Source organism: Lissotriton vulgaris, chromosome 3_1 (genome assembly GCF_964263255.1).
Source record: "Lissotriton vulgaris chromosome 3_1, aLisVul1.2, whole genome shotgun sequence".
Lineage (NCBI taxonomy): Eukaryota > Metazoa > Chordata > Amphibia > Caudata > Salamandridae > Lissotriton > Lissotriton vulgaris.
Genome location: NC_141689.1, coordinates 769,686,380 through 769,712,684, shown reverse-complemented (window position 1 = coordinate 769,712,684; position 26,305 = coordinate 769,686,380). Strand labels below are relative to the sequence as shown.

The following is a 26,305-nucleotide window of genomic DNA, read 5'->3' as shown; positions in this document are numbered from 1 at the left end:
CACTAGCCACCACTTACAGAGAAATATACTTCTTTACAGTCTATGCAGAGCATGTGCATCTACAGCGACACATGCTACAAATGAAAAATGTTACCCTGTAAGCAACTGTTCATAGCGTGTAGTGCTGTAGCTCTTTTTCCAATCCTCGTGCGCACCATGTGGTGGTTACTCATCACTCCATACTACTCTCACCCACTGTGTGGCAAACATTTTAACATGGAGTCGGTGCCAATGTGCATTGAGAACTAAGGGAGGAATCCCCATATACCTTGTGACAAAAGACTTCTTTGAAGAAAAAAGACCTGCTAACATCCAAGCCCAACACAAGATGGAACAAATATGCAGGGCAAGTGAATCTACACCACTACATACAAAGAACAGTTGCTTACAGAGTAAGAAAACACTTGCCATATGTTCTCTGAAAAAACAAAGGTTAAAGTGAAATTATTTGGTCATAAGTGTATAACAACTGTTTAAAAAACTTCTGGAATTTGCTGAAATAAACATACTTAAAGTGCAGTTAACGTTACAAAACAAAACCTAAGAACCACTCAAAAGCACCAGTTATGGTTTGATTAGCTAACTATAACGCGCTCCCCGTCATGCACTGCTTATTACGTCACATATAACACCACTCATGATGTTAATGATATGACTAAGGACATCTCAAATAGTAAAGAAGGCATCACTGATGAAATCATCCATCATGCTTTTTTTTCCAATCATGTGAATGACTGATTTATATATTTATATACTATGTAATGTGAGTAAAACCGGTCTTCAGATTATATTGTTTTGTATCTACTGTTCTTTTGACCAAATAATTTAAAACTAATTAATAGATTTTTATTGTGTAAATGTTACTTTTCAACACAATGGGGGTGTCTCCTCGTAGGTAGTAAAAGGTGAAACTTTGTGTAATGGGTATATAGGTGTATGTTGCACTTTCTGTGGTATGGAATTTGAGCCTACTTTTCTGTTTGCTTGCGCATCTTTTAATGTATGGACAAGTGGATAGTGTATAACGCTTAATGTTTTTTCTTTCTTGTGGTAGTTCAATAAACTGTTTTTCTTTGGATTAATCCGTAAATGTGTGGACATATGATGCTAGTGGAATGTTTGTTCTCCGGTGTTGGATCTTTCATAGATTTACATGCTTGAATCATACCCAGTCATCAAAGTGGGAGTCCCATAGTATTCTGTCATAGCAATTATACTAGTAGCATAGGCTAAGATGGCACTAGGCCATGAATTTATTTAATAGCCTATATATGCCATTTTATTAAAAAAAAGAACCAAACTCAGACACCAGCCAATCAGGCGACAGCACCCTCTAGAAGAACTACAGAAGCTAGTTCCCTCAGATTTTCTACTGCACGTCGTGTGAAGGGAGTCTACCTGAGCTCTGTTCAGTTATTTCTTCAGGTTTCAAGAACCTTCTATCAGATCATTTAACACCTGTGGCAAAAAGAAATGTCTTGGGGTCATATAATCCAACTCCCTCTCAAGCAGAATATGTTCGACCATGCTCAGGGTATGTCTCTGTGGTATGCTGGTGTATAGAGCCTCGATATCCATAGTGATGATCCAGGCTTCTATGGGAAGACCATCCTGATGAATGCCGCTGACCTTTAGGGCCATTTAGTTATAATCATGTCAACCACCACAATCACAGTGGTGATGGGGTACTAACTCCCCCTCCCCAGACTTTATTTTTAATACTAAGTAATTGCCCGTTTAATAAATGTATTGTGACTTTTACATTAGTTTTTAAAACACTCACTTTCACGGGCCCCCACTTAGATTCAGAAGTGCTGCCCTGTCTCCAGGTGTAGGTCCGCTCTCGACCAAACGGTTTTTCTAGAGAGCGAGGACTGCCAATGATGAAGCATGACACCTGGTGGTGTGTGAGGACAGTCCTTCATTCGTTTTGAGATGCCTGGTACTCCACCAAGTACCTTGTAAACCCTCGGTCATTCCCTTCAGGGTAGCTTCTTTTGTTTATACATACTATAAATGGTTTCCAGAACATGTTTCCTCTACTACTGCTTCTCAGGTTCCACCTTCGGCTCAGTTCACATATAAAACGCCGCCTCCTAGACCGCGCACTTTGCAAATTCCAGGAATCCCTCTATCTTCATAACCTCTGGCGGAACCCCAAACGCATTATCCATGATGTGTCTGATGGTGGATCAAGAAGAAGAGGGAAAGATAAGGGATCGTGCTTCCACTATCGACGAGCGGGATGATTATTTAATAACTCCATGCCCTCTGAGTGCTCCTCCGGTGGATTCTCCTCTGGATGATATAGGAGGTTTCCATAATATCATGGAAAGGGTGGTTAAACACTTCCAATTGCCTTTTACAACCAAGCAGACAGACTGCTTTCTTTACGATTTTAAGGAATCAATAAAATAATCGATAAGGGCCATTTGTATTATAGATTTTATTTGGTAAGAAGGGGTCCGTATTATGAAGAGCCTAGCCACAGTCACAGCTGTTATGCCCAGGTTGGATAAAAAGTAAAAGGCATCGAATGATGTCCCTGCATGCCTCGTTGGACAACCGAGGCCGGATTCGGTCATCAGCAAAGCAGCTCAAAGACGCTCTAGGAACCCTGCTACTCCTGTCACAACATCACCAGATGGGGAAGGGCGTAGACTAGGCACGATTGGCAAGCTTTTCTCCAGCATGGCTGCATTGATAGTCAGAGCAGCAAATTCGCTGTCAATTTTAGGACGATTCGACTGGCAAATGTAGTCAGATATGGCACAATTCATCAATCGTCTACCAGAGAATGCTAAGCCCGATGACAGAAAGTATCTTTGGGAGGGAGAGAGCTTCTTCGGAGATGATAGACTGTGCTAGACGGAAGCTTCACTTGGGGACTAACTGACATCTTTAGGAGTGCGGAGTACCATGGCTGCCATGTCTAGGTGCTAGCCACAAGGATGAGAGTCTGAGATGTTCGAAACATCTTCTTTATCATGAATGGAAGATTAGTAGAGGCAGAGAAGAGTAGGCAAAGATCCTTGACCAGTTCATCCATAGTGCATTGTCTAGAGACTGTGGGTATGGGTACCTGAAAGTGAAGCTTGGGCATTTTGCATTTTCGGGGTAGCAAATAGGTCAATTTGCAGAGTGCCACAGCACTTAAATTACTAGAGCAGGACTTCTGGTTGGAGTTTCCACTTGTGGACTTGTTAATGCATCCTATTGAGCGGGTCTGCAAGTCATTATCTCCTCTTAGAAGGCACTCTGTCATCAGGTGGATGTGGTGATAGAGCGAGCAATGCCAGGTTTGAGAGGCATCCACAGTAATGGTGGCTTGCAGAATGGGGTCTAAAAAAGGCCAGCCTTGCAACAGATTGTTGGTTTTCCAGCACTGTAGAGAGCAATGTGTGCTGGCTTTTACCAACAATAGAAACTCGATTTGACCTTGCACTTGTGAAAACTGGCTGAAAGGCACGGTTAAAGCAGGCGCATAGGAGGCAATGCCAGGTGTTCTGTAGCAGCAAGGCGAGAGGTAGAGAGTGTGGTGTGGAGTTTCTTTACGTAACACATAGGGGGCCAATTGTTCTGTCCTGATGAAGACTAGCTTGCCCTGAATGAGCGGTGGAAGGCTTTGATGGTGAGGCATGTGGCTAGGTAATCGAGATAGCCGATGTGGTACCTTTGGTGATGAGTCACTCTCCTTTGACGTGGCCGTGATGCGCCCCCACCCGGTTTGAGAGGCATCCACAGTAATGGTGGCTTGCAGAATGGGGTCTAAAAAAGGCCAGCCTTGCAACAGATTGTTGCTGTTCCACCACTGTAGAGAGCAATGTGTGCTGGCTTTTACCAACAATAGAAACTCGATTTTACCTTGCACTTGTGAAAACTGGCTGAAAGGCACGGTTAAAGCAGGCGCATATGAAGCCAGTCGTGGGCTACTATGGGGATGCATAAGGCTATCTAGCATGCCTAGCAAACGCATTAGGCTTATTACTGTGAGGTAAAGAGTTGGCTAAAATTGGCACAAGTTGATGAAGTCAAGGTCGCTTGCACTCAGGTTATGCTTTGCCTGTGACAGAACTGAGTACCGACCCCAGGAAAGGTTTGATCTATAGAGGTAGTAGGTGGGAGTTGGTACATTTATGGTACACCAGATGCTGTGAAGGAGTTAAATAGTTGCCTGGGTAGGTGCTAGGTACTGAGCCCTGCTTGCGCTCTTGATCAGCCAATAGTCTAGGTAGGGGAAGACATGGGTGCCTCCCCTCCTTATCGGAGGAGTGACTACTGTCAGGCACTTAGTGAAAACCCTTGCGGTGTTAGTGACACAGATCAAAAGTACTTTGAAGGGATAATGATGGCCACTCACCACACAGCAGAGGTAGAACGAGTGGGCGAGATGAATTGGGATGTGATAGTAGGCATCCATGAGATCTAATGTTGCCATGTAGTCGCATTATTGAAGCAGAGGGATGACATCCTGTAGCGTTACAATATGGAAGTTTTCATTGAGGATTTACTGAGTCAGGGGCTTAAAATCCAAGATATACCCGAGAGACCTGTCGTCCTTGGTGATGAGGAAGCAGAGGGAGTGAACCCCTTTGCCAGTACTGTATCCCCTGGCACTGTTTTTTTATTGGAGTGTTTGAACCTCTTCTGCCAGGAGGCTAAGATGTTCTCTGCTAAAAGTATGGTTGTGAGTAAGACAATTCGAAGAGGGTGTCAGAAGTTCTAGACATGACCAAGACCCATTTGTCTGAAATGATTTCCTGTCAACGAAGAAAGAAATCCTGCAGCTTGCTCCACACAGGTGTAGTGTGATCGAGGAGGAGGCAGGGGAATCAATGTTTAACAGGCAAGGCTCCTTTGCCAGAACCTCCTTTGCCCCTGGCCCTGTTGTTGCCCTTGTAGGCACTCATTATCTGTGTCGGACGAGGAAAGGACGGCTGCTGCCTCTGGTAGGGTGGGAGGGTCCGGGGAGGTGGTTTTGGAATCGGTCTTATACTGGTGGCCCCGTAAGGAGCCCCGAGGGCATGAGGTCTGAAGGGCCCCTGTGGCTTTGATGGTGTCAGTGTCCTTATTAATCTTTTCTAGCATGTGCTCAACCTGCGGACTGAAGTGATGTTCACTATCGAAGAGCAGGTTGAGCTTTGGGTTTAAACCTAGAGATGCGGAGCCACACATGGCGTCTTATGAGGACATAGGTATTGATCCCTCGATAAGCAGTCTCTGCAGCTTCTAAGGCACAGCAGATAGTGGCATTGGAAGGGGTCTTTCCTTCGACCACTAAATTCTACCCCATTTTGTTGAACTCTTCTTGGAGATGCATCACTAACTCCTGCATCTCATCCAATTGCATTAGTAAAAATATTTTACCCTCTGGACTAATGGAAGAATCAATTACTTATTCCAAACACTCAGCATTCATACTCTGGAACAACTCCAAAAAGGTAATCTATGTAGATTGTACAAAAGTTTATTTCTTAAAAAATAATATATAATAAAAACACAAGTTCGTTCTAAAACAAGAATCATATATTAAAAAGACATCAAACAATGTCTACTCATAACAGAAAATGATGAACCACTAAAATACTATGTTGGACGGATGGAAAAGCTATTACCAGGCAATAACCATATGCCTTTTGCAAGTTAACCTGTAACTGACTAGTGACAAAACATGAATCACCAATTTGTTACTATGTTAATTGTCCTGTCTCAGATTTAACAACTTGTGTAACGTCGACGTGTTTCGACGGGGCAAAATGTTTACTCCCACCATCTTCAGGACAGATCATAAGTTCCTTCCACTTTGTCTTCAATGTGCGTTCTCTTGATTGGATAGTCAGTTAGTCAATCCTATTATTAGATCTTTTCTTCTGTTGTTCACATTCAACTCACTGTCTCCCTTTGGTTCATATCAACCTCAGGTTATCTTCGGAACTATTCAAAAACGTTCTTGTTCTCCACAATTGTTTATTTTTATATTCGTATCTTCTTTATATAGTGGATGTAATCCTTTTAAAATTTGTCTTACCCTATATAAGGTTGTTAATAAGATTAATTTGCTTAGAGATATTCTATCGGCTAAAACCTGGACTTCTCGCACTGTGTCCTCTTCCCACTAGTATCGTTAATGTGATCATGATAACCACAGGGCCGTATGGCTCCTGTTAAAAACCCCTCGTTCGGTGCCTGCTGAGCCGCGTTTCGCGTTCGTGTATCCGGGTGCCCTGTTGTTGCCCTGGTAGGCACTCATTATCTGTGTCGGACGAGGAAAGGACGGCTGCTGCCTCTGGGCGGGTGGGAGGGTCCAGGGAGGTGGTTTTGGAACCGGTCCTATATTGGTGGCCCGGTAAGGAGCCATGAGGGCATGAGGTCTGAAGGGCCCCTGTGGCTTTGATGGTGTCAGTGTCCTTAATAACCTTTTCCAGCATGTGCTCAACCTGCGGACTGACGAGATGTTCACTATCGAAGGGCATGTTGAGCTTTGGTTTTAAACCCAGAGATGCGGGTCCACACATGGCGTCTTATGAGGACATAGGTATTGATCCCTCGATAAGCAGCTTCTAAGGCACAGCAGATAGTGGCATTGGAAGGGGTCTTTCCTTCGACCACTAAATTCTACCCCATTTTGTTGAACTCTTCTGGGAGATGCATCACTAACTCCTGCATCTCATCCTATTGCGCCTGATCATATTGGGAGACAAGACCTACAGAGTTAGTTATACTCCAGTGGAGGATGGATCCTACCGCCAACTTCTTCCCAGCAGCATCAGTAAAGCAATGGAGCGGTGCACTACCAGGATATCGTAGTATTCAATAATGAAGCACGATCAGTAACTTTGATGATATTGTATTTATTCAAAATAGATCCAAATCAATAGAAAATAGACATCAGCCAACACGTTTCTTTCATGGAAATGAACTCCGTCAGGGCAAAAAGTGTATGTTAAGAGCTTTCATAGGTGGATAACAGTAACGTCCAATCAACCTCAATCTGAAGTCTTCAATACAATTATAGCGCGGGACTCCATGATAAGGGACGGCTGCAGGGAGCCTTGGACGAGTAGTCTGAGCATGACAGCACTTCCCGAAGCTAAAAAACTTCTTCCCAGCAGCATTCAGCTTTTTGCTCTCCTTGTTATTTAGCCTGTGGACTGAGCATTAGCACACTTGCGCTGGGTATGCATCACAAGGCAACTGGGACGGACCGGGCCCCTGATGTAGGCTAGGTTGGTAGTTAAGGGCTTATATTTATTCTGCACCAGAGGCATTACTACCCTTGCCTAGAAGGGTTCCCTCAAGAGGTCTGTGGCTGACTTTCAGCATCAGGAGGAACTGGACCATCCTCTCTGACCTTGACAATGTCTAAGTATTAAGAAGTCATCTTCCTCACAAAGGACATTCATATGCACCTTTTGTAAGGTGACCACCCTTTGTATCCCTTGCCAGATAGTCATCCAGGTAAGAATTTTCCAAGGGATCGACAACCGTCGTCCCACGGTCATCGGTGAGCACTGGACTGAATGGTGCATCATAAGGATCTGTGGTTGGAAAAGGCTGCTTTCCATGTGAAAAGAGTAAGGGGAGCCCTATGAAGGATATGGCGGGGATGGAAAAGGAAGAATAGAGGCACAACTGTGAGGGGGGGGTGCCCCTGTACAAGAATCTTTGAGGCTTGGGAGCTAGCGGAGGCTCTGAAGCAAACTCTTCCTTGAAGATCAGTTTTCTCTTCAGAGGCAAAGTCGCTTGGGAAGCAGTTTTTTGAAGATCTTCCCCATCTGGGGTGGATGATCATACGTTTCTGCATCCCATCCAGCTCCTCCTGAAACAGCTGGAGGATGGGCTGTTCCAAGTAATTGGAGGCCACCGTTTAAGAGGGACTCAGCGCCAATAGAATCTTCAGGATTTTTTTTACGCCAATTGTGTTTTCAGCGCCGAAAGTAACTGAAAAGCCGGTATCGGGAGGGTCTTTGGCCTGGGTGGTCTGTGAAATATTTTCAGGTTCAACTAGACTTGAGGGGTCGGCGTGGGCAGATGGGAGTGTAGCATGCTTCAAGGTTTATGGTCAACGTAGCCCGGAGGATGGTGAATGGTCAGGAAGCTGTTTTAGTTGATGCACACGATCCCCGATCTCCTCAGGGACGGTGCTCTGCCCCAACTGGAGGCATGTTTTTTTCAGTCTGGTGTGTGTATTGGTGCCAACCATACACAAGGGTCTTGCTGAGGTCTCTGTCCAGGGATTGGAGGTGTAGAGGTGAGAGGAGCCTCCTGGTCTTTTTTCCTCATGGTCAGAGTCAAAAGAGAAGGTCACCTCTGGGCTATGTAACAGCTGTTGGTGCGAGATACCAGAAATAGTGTCTTCTTGACAGGCGGAGAATGTTCCCTTAAGATCTCGGGGACGTCGTTGGAAACTTTCTGCTGCATCCGCTGATGTGCCCACCTTCCCTCCCATCGATACTGAACACTTTTCTTTGAGTGGAAGTTAAGGCAGGCCTCGCAAGTTATAAGCCTTGTGTTGGTCGGTCTAAGGAAACTTCACATGGCACTGGGTGAAGTTCTGGAAGTGCTAGCGTTTCATCACCCTGTGTGCATTATCCGCAAAGAAGTCATCAACTAAGTCATCAACAGCAAGGGGCACACCACGAGGAAGAGGGCCAGAGACCCTTAAGGTCAACAGTTGATCGTAGTCAGTCTTCAGGAAAAAGTCAATGAGCAGCACAGACGAGTCTTGGAATTTAATTGACCAGTTGGGCCTGAACAAGTGTGTGAGGAATGCGTTGAACTCAGATTCCCAATAGTACATGTCCAAACCTGATGGCCGAAAAAAAACAATCTAACATGGAGTCGATGCTCAAATAGGAAAATAGATGGAATATGCTACTTACCAGTATGCATCTGTTCTTGGCATAGAGGGCTGCAGAGTGGTACATTATGAATAGATCGCCATCTGGTGTTGGGCGCGGATGATTGCACTTTGTTTTTCTCTTGGAGAGTCTTTTGTATCTTGGTGACTCCTCCTCTGGTTGGTAGTGCGCATGGGCATCGGCTCCATCCTTAGATTGTTTTGCCATAGTAGGTTTAGATGGAGTAGTATGATAGAATACAGATAGGAATGCCCATGTAAGTGTATCTAAATAAGATAATGTTGGAACAGACACAGGTTTCCGGGGAGGCTGGGAGGGCATGTATCACTCTGCAGCCCTCTATGCCAAGAACAGATGCATACTGGTAAGTAGCATATTCCGTTCGAGGCATATGGGCTGCAGATGGTACATTACGAATAGACTACACAGCAGTTCTCTCCCTAGCGGTGGTCGCCCGTGTCTGTTGCAACTGTCTGAAATAAAGTCTTTAATACAGCTTGTCCCACTCTAGCTTGTTGTGTTGTGTGCACATCTACACAATAGTGCTTTGTGAAGGTGTGCGGTGTAACCCAGGTAGCTGCTTTGCATATGTCATCTAGTGGAATGTTTCCCAAAAATGCCATAGATGCTCCTAGTTTACGTGTAGAGTGAGCTCTAGGAGGAACAGTTAATGTTCTCTTTGCTTTTAAGTAGCATATTTGAATACATTTTACAATCCATCTGGCAATGCCCGCTTTAGAGATGGGATTGCCCTTATGTGTAGGAGAAAACGCAACAAATAGCTGTTTCGTCTTTCTGAAAGTTTGTGTTCTTTCTATATAGTACAATATTGCCCTTCTGACATCCAATGTATGTAGGGCCCTTTCCGCTACTGTTTGTGGTTTTGGAAAGAAAACCGGTAATTCCACTGACTGATTGATGTGGAATGCAGAAATTACCTTTGGTAGGAATTTTGGGTTTGTTCTAAGAACCACTTTATTTTGGTGTAACTGCATGAATGGTTCTTGAATCGTAAAAGCCTGCAACTCACTTACTCTTCTAAGTGACGTGATAGCTATGAGGAAGGCCACCTTCCATGTGAGGAATTGTATTTCACACCTATGCATAGGTTCAAAAGGTGGCCCCATTAGTCTGGTAAGTACTATGTTGAGATTCCAGACTGGGGAAGGTGGTCGACTTGGTGGAATGACTCTTTTGAGTCCCTCCATGAAAGCTTTAATTGCTGGTACTTAAAACAGGGAAAGATGTTGCCTGTTTTGTAGGTACGCCGCTATAGCTGCGAGATGAACTCTGATAGAGGTGTATGCTAAGTTACATTGCTGCAAGTGTAGTAAATAGCAAATGATCTGTTTAGTGGATGCGTCCAGAGGGTTGATGTGCTTACTGTTACAGTGTATAGCAAACCTCTTCCACTTTGCTGCATAGCATGCTCTGGTGGTAGGACGTCTTGCTTGTTTAATGATTTCCATACATTCTGGTGGTAAATCTAAATATCCAAACTCTATGACCTCAGGAGCCAGATCGCTAGGTTCAATTGTTTGGGATCTGGGTGCATTATTTCTCCATGGTTCTGTGTAAGATGCATGGGTATTAATCTTAGCTTTTGATGTGGCACCTGTGAGAGTTGTAGTAGCGTGGTGAACCACGGCTGTCTTGCCCACGTGGGTGCCACTGGTATCATTGTCATTGAGTGCTGCTGCAGTTTCCGAACCACTAACGGAATTAGTGGGAGAGGGGGGGAAAGCATAAGCAAATCTGTTGGACCAATTTATCCATAGTGCATTGTCCCGGGACCGTTGGTGTGGGTACCTGGATGCGACGCTTTGGCATTTTGCGTTCTGATGATTGTCAAACAGATCTATCTCTGGTTGCCCCCATCTTTGGAAGAATGGCTGCAGTATTTGGTCGTGCAGCTCCCATTCGTGTACTTGTTCTAACTGTCTGCTTAGGATGTCTGCTATCTGATTTTGAACTCCTGGTAGGTGTTCTGCTAACAGATAGATCTTTTGAGGAATGGCCCATCTCCAAATGTCCTGTGCTAGTTTGGATAGTTGGAGAGAGTGTGTCCCCCCCTGTTTTTGAATATAATACATTGCAGTCATGTTGTCTGTTCTGATCAGGGCTGCCTTGTTTGTTATGTGCATTTGGAAAGCTTTTAGTGCTAGAAATACTGCTAATAGTTCCAGGTAGTTGATGTGCAGTTTCTTTTGCTGCACACTCCACTTCCCCTGCACTGTGTATTTGACCATATGCGCTCCCCATCCGGAGAGCGATGCGTCTGCTGTTATTATCACTTGTGGAATCGGTTCTAGGAACGACCGTCCTTTGGAAATGTTTGTTGTTTTCGGCACCGAGTGTTTACTCGATTCCGACTTCCTCGGTGTCGAGTGAGTCTTCGACGTCGAATCATGTTTCTGTTTCGACATGGAATGTTTCGATGCCGAGCTTTCCCTTGCATGAAGCTTCGGTGTCTAAGTCGATGTCGACCGTTTCTCGGATCCGACATGGTGGGAGGCCGAGTGTTTTGGTTTCAGTTTCGTTGCCAGGCCCGAAGGCGGGGCGTCGGAAACTTTTTTCTGCGGTTTGACCGGGCTCGAAGGCGGGGTCGTTACCACACGGGGTCGGTTTTTTGGTAAGGGGACGTCGTCACTCACGGTTTGTTGCACGTCGAGTTCTTCGACATCCGACTGGTCCCCTTCCGACCCCGACTGATCCTCATGATCCTCTTCTTCCTCAAGTTGCTCGTCTCCGAACAGCTCCGGGATCGCCTCCGACTGCATTCTGGAAACCTCGTGTCTTCGAGCTCGACGATTTCTAATCGTCGACTTGGAGGAGAATGCTGCGCAGGCTTCGCAGTCCCTGGATTCGTGCTCAGGCGATAGGCAGAGGTTGCACACCTCGTGTAGGTCCTTGTGTGGGAACTTAGCACCACACGTTGGACATTTCTTGAATGGAGTCCTTTCCATGGACTTCGGGATTGACTGCGTCGAGAAAGGCCTCCTGTTCGTCGACGTAGATCAAAGTTTTTTCTTCGATGTTGAAGTCGAAACGCGCCGGAATGGAAATGAAACGCGTTCGATAACAATACCGTCGAATTGGAAAGGGAATACGCGCCGATAAGTCACTTCTTTTCGAAGTCGATCTGGAGCGTCTCAATCCTCATCCGAACCCGATGGCGGAAAAAAACAATCTAAGGATGGAGCCGATGCCCATGCGCACTACCAACCAGAGGAGGAGTCACCAAGATACAAAAGACTCTCCAAGAGAAAAACAAAGTGCAATCATCCGAGCCCAACACCAGATGGCGATCTATTCATAATGTACCATCTGCAGCCCATATGCCTCGAACATAAATATATGTTAGTAGTAAGACGATGTGTTGTGTCTCCTGCAACATGATTATTAACACAATGTTCGCTTTCCATTAGACATTCCTTCAGAGAGGATCAACGTTTGTAGTGGAAAAGAAAAAACAGCAGGGAGAGGAGGCACATACCATAGTTTGCTAGGTCACACCACAGAGAAGCATTTGCGCCAGCTCCTGCCACCATTCCACTCCACGCTCAACCAAGGTACAAAACCAAACACAGTACCATCCCCACAGGGTCCTGTTATATTAAGACAGAGTTGCTGATATCACAATTGGGCCACTGGAGGACTAATATGGGTTTCTTTAAATTATCGGCGACCATCTATGGAGCTACAAAATTGGAAGATCTTTACATCCGAATTGTTTTTTTTTCTTTTTTTTAACTCGAGAGAGGGCATTTTTCCTTTTGGATCAGGTTCTAAAAAGGATTTTCTAGAAAAAGTAACCATATGGTCTACTGTAGTTCTACAATACAAGGAGTGTAAAGGAGAGGAGGTACACATTAAAACGTAAATACTGAAAAGATGGACCATCATTTGAGGGTAAAAAAACACACTACCAGCTCTGTCCCCAGTATTATTCCCCTCAATTTTCGGTCACTACAGGAGGTGAGACAGTGGAGGTATCGGAGGGCAACATGAAGCTGAATTTGTTCTGCAGTGTAATGCACTGTGACGGTGGAGGTAGAATGAAAAACATACTGTGTATGCCTACCAAAGCAATGCTAAATGGATTCAATATTTTTTCCCTGAAGAGTTAAATTGCTCTTATGCCAAAACAAATAATACATATAATGAGTTCTCACTATAAAAGTGAGAAGCTAAATACTAGGGTGTTTAGCTATCTTGTACACTGCCCAAGACTGTCCTTGTATACATTGTAAATATCCTCAGTCACTCATTGAAAGTGTGGATGATAAAGCATAAGAAAGGAAGGTGAAATATCATTAAGGCTACTGCACACACAGACAACTTTGTATTCTTTGAGAATGCAATTAGCAGACATTTCCTATTAAAATAAAGGAAGAAAATACATCAGCAGCTCGAATGATATGGTACTTTCAAACAAAAGCATAAAGGGGAAAATTTTAAATTGCTTAAATATTCCATTTTCTTTATATATGATTCTCTTTGGTTATACCAGACATCACTGTCAACTGAATATGATACAGTCCCTGACCATTGCTGGGTAGCTTGAATTTTAACAGTCCGCATTACAATTTACCAAACAACCGGAGGCGTTAAATTCAGAAAATAAAAATGTTAACGAATATGCTACTTACCAGTATGCATCTGTTCTTGGCATGTAGGGCTGCTGACATTCATATCTGTGCATAGATCGCCGCCTAGTGTTGGGTCCGGATGATTGCACATTGTTGTCCTGGAAGAGTCTTCGAAGTATCACGAGATAGGTGGCTCCTCCCCTGGACTACAGTGCGCATGGGCATCCTCTCCATCCTTAGATTGTTTTTCGCCATTGTGGCAGAGATGGAGTATGATACAGTAAGTGATGTCCATGCTTGAGATTAATTCTGAGTGCTACAGCTGCGACAGGCACCGGGGAGGAGGGCGGGCGATATGAATGTCAGCAGCCCTACATGCCAAGAACAGATGCATACTGGTAAGTAGCATATTCCGTTCGAGGCATGTGGGCTGCTGAATTTCTATCTGTGCATAGAATAAATAGCAGTCTCCCCCTTAGCGGTGGTTGCCCGTGCCAGCTGCAGCAGTCTGAAAAAGAGTCATGAGAACAGCCTGTCCTACAGCAGCTTGCTGTTTGGAGTGTACATCCACGCTGTAGTGTTTGGTAAATGTATGTATGGTGGACCATGTGGCTGCTCTACATAGATCCGCTAGAGGAATGTTACCTAGGAAAGGCATGGATGCCCCTAACTTGCGTGTTGAATGCGCTCTTGGGGGAACGGTTAATGTGTGTTTAGCTTTTTGATAACAAATCTGTATGCACTTAACAATCCATCTGGCTATACCGGATTTGGAAATGGGGTTGGCTTTGTGCTGTGGTGAAAAGGCAACAAACAGTTGCTTAGTCTTTCTGAAATCCTTTGTCCCGTCTATGTAATACAGGAGGGCTCTTTTAACATCTAGTGTGTTCAGAGCTCTGTCTGCCACTGAAACTGGATTTGGGAAGAATACTGGCAGTTCTATCGTCTGGTTAATGTGGAACTGTGATACCACCTTAGGCATAAATTTAGGGTTGGTACGTAGCACTACCCTATTAGCATGAATCTGTATGAAAGGCTCTTGAATAGTTAGGGCTTGAAGCTCACTAACTCTCCTTAGCGATGTGTTCGCTACTAGAAAGGCCACTTTCCATGTCAGAAATTGTATCTCACAAGAGCGTAGAGGTTCAAAAGGTGGTCCCATCAGTCTGGTTAGAACTACGTTCAGATTCCAGACAGGTGAAGGCGGGTGTCTAGGAGGAATCACTCGTTTGAGTCCCTCCATAAAAGCTTTAATGGCTGGCACTTTGAAAAGGGAAAGGTGCTGCCTGTTCTGAAGATAAGCTGCTATTGCAGCTAAATGTATCCGTATGGAACTATATGCCAGATTGCATCTGTGTAGATGTAATAAATAACATATAATGTTTTGAGTTGATGCATCCAGCGGATTTATGTCATTATTGTTACAATAAATGACAAATCGCTTCCACTTCGCCTCATAGCATGCCCTGGTGGTAGGTCTTCTTGCCTCCTTGATAATATTCATACAGTCAGGGGGCAGGTTCAGGTAGCCAAACTATGACCTCAGGAGCCATATTGCAAGGCTCAACTGTTGCGGATCTGGGTGCTGAATGTCTCCATGGCTCTGAGTGAGGAGACTGGGTGTGAGTCGCAGTCGTTGATGAGGCACCACGGAAAGTTCTAGGAACGTGGTGTACCATGCCTGCCTTGCCCATGTTGGAGCAACTAGGATGAGTGTCATTGAGTGCTGTCGCAGTTTGCGTGCCACTAGCGGTATGAGTGGTGTTGGGGGGGGAAAGTGTACGCAAATCTGCCTGACCAGTTCATTCATATCGCATTGCCCTGAGACTGCGGGTGTGGGAACCTGGCGGCGAAAGTTTGGCATTTTGCATTTTCCTTTGTGGCGAACAGGTCTATCTCCGGATGACCCCACTGCTGGAAATACGGTTGTAGCACTGAGAGATGTATCTCCCACTCGTGCATCTGGTGGCGGTGCCTGCTGAGCAGATCCGCCATCTGGTTGTCCTTGCCTGGGAGGTGTTCTGCCATGAGGAACATGTTTCTTTGAATGGCCCACTTCCACATGCTTTGAGCCAGGTGTGACAATTGTGGAGAGTGTGTCCCTCCCTGCTTCTGGATGTAGTACATGGCAGTCACTTGTCCGTCCGGATCAGCACGACTTTGTTGCACAAAAGCACTTTGAACGCCTTCATTGCCATGAAGATTGCCATCAGTTCCAGCAGGTTGATGTGCATTTTCTTTTGCTGCGTCGTCCATAGTCCCTGCACTGTGTAATGGAGGACATGCGCTCCCCAGCCCTGGAGAGATGCGTCCGTCGTCAGCACTATTTGTGGTACTGGCTCCTGGAACGGTCGTCCCCTGCAAAGGTTTTGTGTTCCACCAATGCAGAGAGTTGTATGCACGACCGGTCACCAACACTAGGTCTTTCAACTGTCCTTGAGCCTGGTTCCAAGGCCTTGTGAAAAAGTTTTATATTGATTCCGAACTTGAGTCACGAAAGTACATCCAAACCCAATGGCGGAAAAAAACAATCTAAGGATGGAGAGGATGCCCATGCGCACTGTAGTCCAAGGGAAGGAGCCACCTATCTCGTGATACTTCGAAGACTCTTCCAGGACAACAATGTGCAATCATCCGGACTCAACACTAGGCGGCGATCTATGCACAGATATGAATTCAGCAGCCCACATGCCTCGAACATATGTTTACTCTGAATTGAAAAACAAGAACACAAAGAAACAGTCAATCAGCGCATAACTCGTGTGTATCAACTCTTACCCACAATACTTTTTTCTGGAGCTGGAGGCACAATGTAACCAATATGCATGTATTTTCCTGCTAATTTACTATGCAATCCAAGAAAATCGCTGAATCTTCTTTTTACACAGAATTCCTTCTTGTTAAACATGGACAGAGAAGTCTGCAAAAAAAACTTGTATCATTTTCCTCAAATAGTTAAAATACTTATAATGAATAAAAATAGGAATATAAATGTTGATTAAATACCTTTGTTGTTACTTTGTAAGCCATGAAAGCATTCATGCCATCTCCTAAAAAAAGATTACATTTAATGAATTAGCACATATGAATGTAAAAAAAACACTTTAGGTCAGGATCGGATGTCAGCAAAAAGACTACTTATCCACAGATTAGAGAAGATTAGAAAGAAGAATGCGTACATGTAAGTTCAAGTAAATTCGAAATGTGAACAAAAATGTCAGATTGCAATACTTTGTATGCTCATTATTTAGGAGGTGACAATGATGATCGATAAAAATGTAGATTTCTAAAAATCACAACATATACATTAAGATGTTGTCCACAGGCTTTTACATAAGATACAAAAATAAATAAAGAGGGGTCAGGCTCACCAACTTTCTCTGGATCAGAGACGCCAATCTCAATATCAAAAAGGTCTCCATTTGCCTCCTCTTCAATCTGGAATAAAGGTTTATAATGTCAGTAACTGTGCCATAATATTCAAATAAAAAACAAAATGAAAAAAACTCTTACAATAAAAAACGGACATTACAAAAAACACTAACAGAATAGTCATCCTTTTCTAAAAAGGAGCAGTATTCAGTTTTCTCTTTAAATAAACCAACAGGATATCATCTGATACAGTAAATTGTTTTCTCATCTCTAGACAGTGAATTCTGCAATTGACATGTGTCATCATCATTCTTCCACTATGAAGAGGACACATTCTGTGCCACGGACAACTCAGGCAAATACATTATCATCTGCATTCTACTATAGCAACAAGAAGCCTTTAAATTGTTAGAGACAGCAATCTTGAACAGGAATTGCAGAAGCTAAAAAAAAAAAATGTTTTGTTTAGTGGTCTTGTTTGTTAGCGGATGACCGAGGAGGAGGCTTGACGGGACACCACCCAGGCAGGCTGGCGGGACTCCTCTGATCAATACGACCAAGAGGACAGAAGACACGACGTGGCAGCAAAGACCCAGGTGGGAGTGCGCTCTTTGAGCTGCGAGGGATAGAGACTTCCTGGGCACACTCCACAGATTCACCGCTGGGCCCAAGGACAGAAGCCTGGGGGGAGCCCCTCTGGTTACATCAGACACTGCTTTGCCCTAGGATGGCACCCAGAAGGCCTTAAAAGACACAACAGGTCCTAGCCTGTGGCAGAATCCACAGACATGAGGAACGAGAGCCCAAAGGAGGCGAAAATTTGAAAGACGCTTTGCCATCACTATAAGCAGGAAGCGAATGAGCAACACATTGGGGGACGTTGGCACTATCCTGATCTGCGACCCCTCTGAGGCAAGAACCCCTGACCGAGCATGGACAGCCCATCCTATCCCAGACTACAACACCCTAGCCAAGCTCCTGCACCGGCTGGAGGCGGCGGCGCGCTGATCGCGGCCCTCACCCATATGCCACCAAAGAAGACTCAAAACAACAGAGAGTCTCCAGCTACTTTGCCCCAACTGAGTCCTGATTGGAGAAAGAAGGAGAGAGCCACGTGGTAGGCGGGATGGTGCTCACCAGAGAAGACCTCTTGGAGACACTGAGGGACTTTAAGGAGGAACTCAGGGTACAAATTAAAACAGACATTGACACATTTCGGGTGGAGGTTGGATCGAAGCTTGTGGCCGCTTTAGGCAGACATGGACTCCGTGGGAACCTGCACCGTAGACCTGGAATCGAAGTGTCAAGATCTTGAAGGGCATATGAAGCCACTGGAAGAATGTGCTGCCAACCTAAACTCCCAACTACACGCAGTACTGCTCAGATGCGAAGATTTAGAAAACCGCTCCCGCAAAGATAACATAAGAGTGAGGGGCCTGGAGGAGGGACGCGAGGGTCCAGACCTGGAAGCATTTATGGCGGTTCTCTTCTCCAGCGTACTAGGAGACGACGGGATGGAGGTTCAGCTGGAGCAAGTTCACAGGGTAGGCCCACAGCGCCAGGGAGGTAACCAACACCGAAGAGACATCCTGGCTAAATTTAGCTTTTAAAACTAAGAAATGTGTCCAACTAAAAGCCAGTAGTAGCGACACAGGCACTTTTCAGTGTGCCACATGCTCACTCTTCCAGGATGTGGCCCATGCATTGTTAGCCCAAGCGACGTTAGCACGCAGGCAACAATTTTGACCAATTACAATGGCATTGAGGGACAGACAAACCAAATACAGATGGACCTACCTGTTTGGCATCGCCTTCTCATTCGGCAACAAACCACACCACTTTACAAAGGTAGAAGCTCCACCGCAAAGGTAGCAGCTTCACCGCAACAAGCAGCGACTTCGGGAGGGGAACGCACGGAACAAGCAGCGGGGTGGCGCTCACTGGGCCCCTGGCAGACTCCCAAGAGGAGCACTGAGAGTTGTAGGAGCTTTTAATCCTCGACTCTTTGCCTCAGAGACCCAACCTACCTATTCCTCTAAAGACTTAGGGCTATCACCTATAGACAGATGCCAAATCGCAGTGTGGCCTCCCAGGGCCTGAGAGCACAGGGTTGTAACAATCGATAGTGAAGGGGCCTCTTTGTTTTGTAGCCTAGTGTTTCCTCTTGCTCACTCTAGCGCTGGATGCAGTACACCACCAAACATCCGATGTCCAAATAAGTATTCCTGCGGGACTCCTGGAGTCACCAAGAGTGAGGGCTTTCCACCGTCTTTGAGATTTCCCAGTTCAAAGTTTCTGTGTACATTATGTTATTATGTTGTACTGTTTTGTTTTCAACTGTGTGGCCCCTAATATGTGGTTTGAGTGACCAGATTTTGGGGGGGGGGGGGCGTAAGGGGGGTCTAATGGGCTGGAGGGTCGTCCGACCCGGAAGAGATTTTCCCCACATTTCTATAAATGTCAGATAAATGTATGTTATGGAATGTAAGGGGTCTTAATTCCCCTAACAAGCGACAGTGCCTCTGGAAATTCTTAGGGGATCCTCCTGTTCGCATTGCTGCGTTACAGGCGACTCACCTGAGGAAAGGTGAGGATCTCCGTCTGAGACACAAAACTTACCCACTAATATTTAGGTCTTCGGCCAATGCCAAACAGAATGAGGTAGCTCTCCTTTCCCATGCATTGATTCACTTCCAGTCCCATGACATCAAAACAGACAAACTGGGGAGATTTCTTATGGTAGGGGGGTTTTGGTGGGGCGCCCATGCACTATATCAACGTTCTATGCACCCAATTCCGGACAATCGGAGAGTCTCCTCATATTCCTATCTACGATGTAAAGCTTTGCATCCGGGGATATAATCTTAATGGGGGATTTGAATCTCATATGGGACCCTACTGTAGACACTACCCACCCAGGCCAGCGGCGTGAGTCTTTAGCAAGACTCGCCTCGCTACAACGCATGGGACCGATAGATACCTGGAGGGCTCTCAATCCCACTATGCATAATTACTCCTTCTCCCACTCCCACAGATCATACTCAAGGATCGATCATATCATCAGCCAAGAGCTCCGCCAGACGATTACAAGGGCTCAACTGCACCCAATACGGATCACGCCCCTCTGGAAATCTTGATCAACTGACCGGCTTTGGGCTCTAATCTCTCAAGGTGGCACTTCCCCAACGTTCTCAGAAGAGATAGACTTCCCCACAACTACTTTAGGAAGTCGATTAAAGACTTCTTCTTGAACAATGACCCCAAAGGCACCTCCCCTTTGACCATCTGGGACACCTTTAAGGCGTTTATAAGGGGCAAATGCACCACTTTAAAGAAGCAATAGACCACAGAGCGGCTGTTGCTAGAGTGGGAGCTGAGGGACGTGAAAAAAAAAACCACACAAGGATGCCCCGTCCGTACTAACCATGCGGACAGTCACAGCACTAAAGGGGAAGCTCCAGGCAATATATACCAACCAAGCGTAAAAAACTATTCTACAGCTCCAGGCTCGAGGGTACGATGGGAACAACAAAAGTAGGCCCCCTGCTGGCACGTCAGCTTGGAGCGAAACAGGTAAAAGAATACATCAAACAAATAGTTGATCAATTTGGCACTACACACCATAGTGAAGGGGGGAAGCAGGTGCCTTTCGTGAATTTTATAGCTCCCTTTACACAGCAGACCCCTTAATAGACCAAGACCAATCTCACTATCTGGACTCAATGGAGCTCCCACGGGTTTCCCCTGCCTTCAATGAGTATCAGATCACATTACAAGTGAAAAGAGGGAAGATTAAAATGAGGAATAGTAAAATCTCTTATTTACAGTGTTTAGAATCAGTAGAGATGAGGTAGGAAAAGGCTAAAAAATACTAATATTAACATATTAACATGACAAAATGTAATAAGAAGTTTAGGCAAAAGAGGGACCTCTTACATGGCAAATATAAATAAAGAAAGGGAGCTTGGAAAACTATAGGTACACTGGGCACCCCCAGTCACTACATGAAATGACCTCCGCCTTTAACAGCTCAACCCATCCTGTGATGGGGAGGTTACATCAACGTACCCTGGATTGTGAATCTCTCGGGCGTTGGATTCAGCAGATTGAGACCAAGGCTTTTGTTGTTGTTATTGACTACTATCAGTATGCCATGTTTGCATCATAAACTGTGAAAGTGAAAACAGTCAGATCACTTTGAGTGGTGCTCAAGCACCGACCGCCCCTGAGCATGAGTCCACCTTACTAGACTACCACTGTCAGCAGCAGCCTCCCCTCCAAGCTCCTAATAGTCTTTCTACCCCCCTTGGTGTGCAATTGTGGGTCTACCCCAACACGCCTACCCCAGAGGGGCCAGAAAGCACACTGAACTTCAGGGAAAGTAGTGTTAAAAAAAAAGCAAGGCCAAAAGGTCTCGCTTTGGCAAGAGCTTTTGGCTTTGTGCATGTGTTTTAGCCATGTTGTACACCAGTATAGTTGCTGTTCAGCATGGCTGAGATGGGGTGGAGTGAGGTACATTAGAGTGGTGTAGATTGGAATGGGTGCAGATTGGGGTAGAGTGACCTTATGAAGAAAATGTTGCATCACTGGGGTCTTCACACAGTCAATGGTTTAGTCTGTTCTTTGAGGTGCCGGGTTTTTAGAGACCCGGTGGTGCCAGGGGACCACACCCGAAGACCTCTGGGTTCTCCCTGTTCTGGACTACAGAAACACAGAGTCTTCTAGTTGAAGTCAGAGATCGAGGTTTATTGGTTGCAACCAAGTAACATGTGTCCTAGAATTACAACAGCACGGGCTGTAAGTTCTCAGGAGACTGTTCGTTTTTACAGAACCAGCCTTCTACTTATATACAGAAATAACAGCTGCGGGCAAGAATTCTTGAGTTTATGATATGGTTATACACATATTTCTACAATAATACAAAGAGCGAAGTCATGCTGGTCAGCACATATTTTAGATGTCCGGATCGTGATGGATTACCCCGCCAGGCCCAGAATTCCCATCAGATATCGATGAAACACCAATAAGGTCGGGCACCCTCCCATCGTAAAACTGGTCATAAACAAGAATCATGGACAGGTGTATGTGTATGGAAATCATGGTCTGTATGTAGTGAATAGTTTATGGCATGTTGAGCCTTGATGATATCTTACTCGGCCACTGGGCGAGGAGCTGCCCCAACAGGTTCGGCTGGAGGCAGTGGAGTCAGCTCGGCCAGGTCATGGGGAAGTCAGCTACGGTGGACGTGTCCTTTCAGATCAAACTCGGCCTTAATCGATTGACTATATGAGGGCAAGTCATAAGATGGATGCCGTTTACAAAATGGAGTCTGAGGGTTCGGAACGGAAACCACGATTTAAGGGTGTTAGCATCACTCAATCATGACGCAAATGCATATGGATAATGTCCTAATCATCACCGGTCCGTTGATACCAAATTCGTCATGGTACGACGATATTTTGTGATACGAGTGTTTGGACCTCGATACCGGTGGAACAGCAGGGTCCGGAATTTCAGTACCACAGACTCTCCTTTTGCCCTCATATTAGGCAATAACTCATGCTAATCTGAGTCCAAATCTGTATTGATGAACTCATGGAGATGTTGCTGTAGCATCATTCTGTTGCTCAATTCGTCCCTTGATACAGGCTTCCTTACACATGAAGTAGCGCAGAGGCCACATATTGCAGGAGCGCACTGTACAAACAGGCAGAACATAAACAGAACGGCTAAGATCATCCCGATGAAGATCAGAGTTTTCCATCCCCAGGCAGAGATCAGCTCCCACAGCCACCCTAACCGGGACCAATCCCCTTTCTCCACGTGAAGGGAATCAGAGATTTTGTGTAATTTGGAGATGGCCTGGTACACTGTCGGAGCATTGTCAGGGATGAAAATGCAGCAACTAGATTGGATCACTCTACATACACCACCACGGTCGGCAAGTATGACATCTAGGGCAACCCTGTTCTGAAGGGTCATAAGTCGATCCGACTGAAGCTCAGCTGTCAAGTTGCTAAAGGCACCGGCCGTTTCAGTCACGGCGGACTCAACTATCCTCGTCAATTGTCGAATGTTCCTGCTGTTCACCATAGGCCCCCAAAATTGCAGAAAACCCTTTGCGAAGTCTCCAAACTCTTGACCCGCAGTGCCGTCTTGACTCACGACACCCCTAACTGTCCTTGTCCGATGGTAATCTGCCCCGGCCGTGTAGGTGGGTGGCAGCAGAAACGAGATAAAGCATGTGCCCGAGAAGTCAGGGGGCAACCATGTATAGGCTTTGTCATGGCAGACGAAATAGGTGCCTTTAGCCGCCAAGAATGGAGGGGAAGTTCGGGAGGCAAACACATATGTTTCCGTGCATACGCCCTTCCCCAACTGTGCTTTGGGATCCCTGCCAATACCTTGCACACATAAGTGACCTCGGTGGGGCACTATCCAGACTGGGGATGATTTCTTTGTTTTCTGGCTTTTATTCAAAGAGATCCCGTATTTAGTCACATTCCAACGGCTGTAGGGAGTGAGTTCATCTTTAGGAATCGTTTGATACGTGTCAACATCCCTACTCATATTTCTTATTCCTACCACTAGTGCCTTGTTGCTGGAATCGCTCTCTGTGGAACGGGGCGGGTATGGTTCTAGGGCGAACAGGAACATGGTCTGGAAAGCCCACAGAGAACCATAATAACTGAATGGCAGGATGAAGTATGGAATGCCCTTATCTGTCGTGTGCGGCATGAGTCCACAGATCCAACAATTCGATGTGTTCATTATAGACTGGTGCTGGTGTAGGAGCTGGATGAAGGAGTTATTTACAAACTCTAGTCTTCTGGCAGACTCGTGTTCAGGAAGAGGGTGAAAGGAGTGTAAAGAAACAGTTGGAGGAGGTGTGGGCTGAGTGTTGTTTACAAAGGTGACTTGAAACGTGAATAAAGTATAACCAATCAAGAACATCGTTATGCTACATATCATCAAAATACATATTATCAGGAATCTCCCTCTAGCCATTACAGTGCATATTTTCTTGTTAAAGTTCATGTGTCTAGCAGGTCTCTCTACCCTCGGAAACTCCATCCTCTGGTTGCTGCCCGCGGTGGGAGGTTGCTTCTGCCAAGATGTGCGCTCTGTCCAGTACGGGGTAATTCCCTCAGACTGACCAGAACCGTTGACCTAGGCGTCCCCGGCTGTACTCCTCAGACTTCAACCGCGGCCCTAGCAGCAGAACCGGATGGCGGTTCGAAAATCAAAAATGAGCTAGTTCCCTGGGCGAGAGAGCTGTGAAATCAAAAATAGTTCATGGGAAAAAGGGAAAATCGCACTAATTTGATTATGTCAGTTCCTTGGTCTTGACCTCAGATTATATTGTTCTTTCCCAGGTACGGTGTGATCTTCAAACAATGTTTCAGGTTCTGTAGTGTCCAACTGCATTGACGGTGGCACAGATCCTTGCAAAATACAATCACTCTCTTTGTCGGTACCAGTTCCTTTTAATCGTGCATCGCTGAAGGGGACAAAGCGAGGTATGAACTCTGTCTCGGAGTCAGCGACTCCTTGCTGGACCCACCGGTCATATGGAAGGGGCAGCGGGACCCTTTTGCAATGGGCGCCGTGCACCCAGTGTTTTTTCCCGTGGACACGTACTGCAGAGCGGGTAGATAGCAAGACCTGGAAAGGTCCGGTCCAGCGAGGCTCCTCGTTCTTTGTTCGCCTGAAGTTCCGAACTAGGATCCAGGAGCCAGGTTCGATGGCGTGGCCTGGATCGTCAGACGCCGGTGGAGAGGAGCTGTGGACCTGTTGATGTAAAGCATGCAGTTTAGTTGTCAATTCGTGCAAATAGTCAAACAGTGCAGGGTACTCTATCTCACTGAGCTTTCTGGGCCTCGGTACTCCCCATATATTTGCTGGGCGCCCGAACACGATCTCGTGTGGGCTAAGTCCTAATCTGGAATGGACAATCATCCTGGTAGACAGGAGTGCTAAAGGCAGGGCGTCTGGCCACTTGAGACCTGTGCTGGCTTGGATCTTGGCCAGTTTCAATTTTAACGTGCCATTGTAGCACTCTACCAATCCTGCCGATTGGGGGTGATTTGCAGCATGGAATTTCTGGTGGATGCTTAGACACTCACACACTCTCTTCATCACTCGTCCCACGAATTCACTTCCATTATCACTCCAGACAATCCTAGGCATGCCAAATCGAGGGAAGAATTCTTTGACAAGGGCTTTGGCAGTTGACAATGCAGTGTTGTCCTTAAGGGGGTACGCTTCTACCCACCTGGAGAAAGCGTAAACGACAACAAGGACATATTTCAGGTTATTGCACCTCTCCATGTGAATGAAATCGAGCTGCAAGACCTCGAACGGCTACATTGGAGGCGCAAAATGACCAACTGGGGTTGGGGTCCCCCTACCGGGATTGTGCTTCAAACACACCATACAGTTTCTGACCAGATTCTCTGCACATTTTGGGATACCACTATTCTGCCATACTGGGGCCAACAGCTTACATATTCCTTTCACACTGATGTGCGCCACTCCATGGGCCATCGTCACCACTGCGAGCACATAGGCGTTAGGTAACATCCATCGCTGATGTTCTGACAGTTCGACCCAACAACCATTCGCATCTAATCTACCCTTGCTTTCTCTCCATTCATTCACCTCTTTCTCAGTAGCATCAGCTTGTATAGATTTCACGCTTTCGATGGTGTCCTCACACATACCCACATCAGGGGTCCATCTAGCAGACCTACAACATACATCCGACTCATTGTGTTCCTTGCAGTCTCTTTCGCGACCTCATCGGCAAATGCATTCCCTCGACCAACATCATCTTGAATCTTTCTGTGTGCACTGCATTTCACAATTGCAACTTGTAGGGGCAAGGTCAGTGACTCAAGAAGGTCGTGTACTAGCTGGCCGTGTTGAATTTTTGCACCATGTGACGTCAGGAACCCACGTTCACGCCACAATCTTCCAAAACTGTGGGCTACGCCAAAGGCGTACTGGCTATCAGTATACACATTCACTCGTTTTCCTTTCGCCAACACACACGCTCTTGTGAGTGCGACTAACTCTGCTGCTTGCGCGGAATTGTGGGGGATGCGAGCTGTCTCTACAATCGTGTGTAATTTTGTCACAACATATGCTGCAGTCGTATCACCATTTGGCAACTTGAAACATGAACCATCAACCCATAAATTATCATTACATTCAGGGAGGGGAGTGTCCTGCAAGTCTACTCTCCCTTTTTTCTCTTCCTCTGTCCTAAAGCAGCAATCATGTTTTTCAACCTCATCTGTCTCTGCTGGAATGGGTAATAACGTAGCAGGGTTGAGTGTATCACACCTCTTTACGTGAATGTGACTTGCTAACAGTGTCAATTCATAGCTGGATAGTCGAGCACTAGTTAGATGTTGTGTTTTCGTCCTGTTTAGTAGGATATCTACTGCGTGTGGGACCATAACGATCAGAGTATTA

General features: G+C 45.8%; 1 protein-coding gene across 2 annotated transcripts in view; it reads right to left on the bottom strand.

Annotated features, from left to right (window-relative positions):
- The window catches only part of SNX2 (sorting nexin 2), a 392,895-nt gene that overhangs the window by 192,186 nt on the left and 174,404 nt on the right, over positions 1 to 26,305 (bottom strand). For both annotated transcript variants that reach the window (XR_015309306.1, XM_086961080.1), the window contains exons 4-6: positions 16,825 to 16,891; positions 16,460 to 16,503; positions 16,232 to 16,373 (exon numbers count right to left, since the gene is read on the bottom strand). Coding sequence is in view for 1 of the 2 variants with exons in the window: in XM_086961080.1 (XP_086817206.1) it covers positions 16,232 to 16,373; positions 16,460 to 16,503; positions 16,825 to 16,891 (253 nt within the window). In the remaining variant the exon portion in view is untranslated. The remainder of the gene's footprint in view (positions 1 to 16,231; positions 16,374 to 16,459; positions 16,504 to 16,824; positions 16,892 to 26,305) is intronic.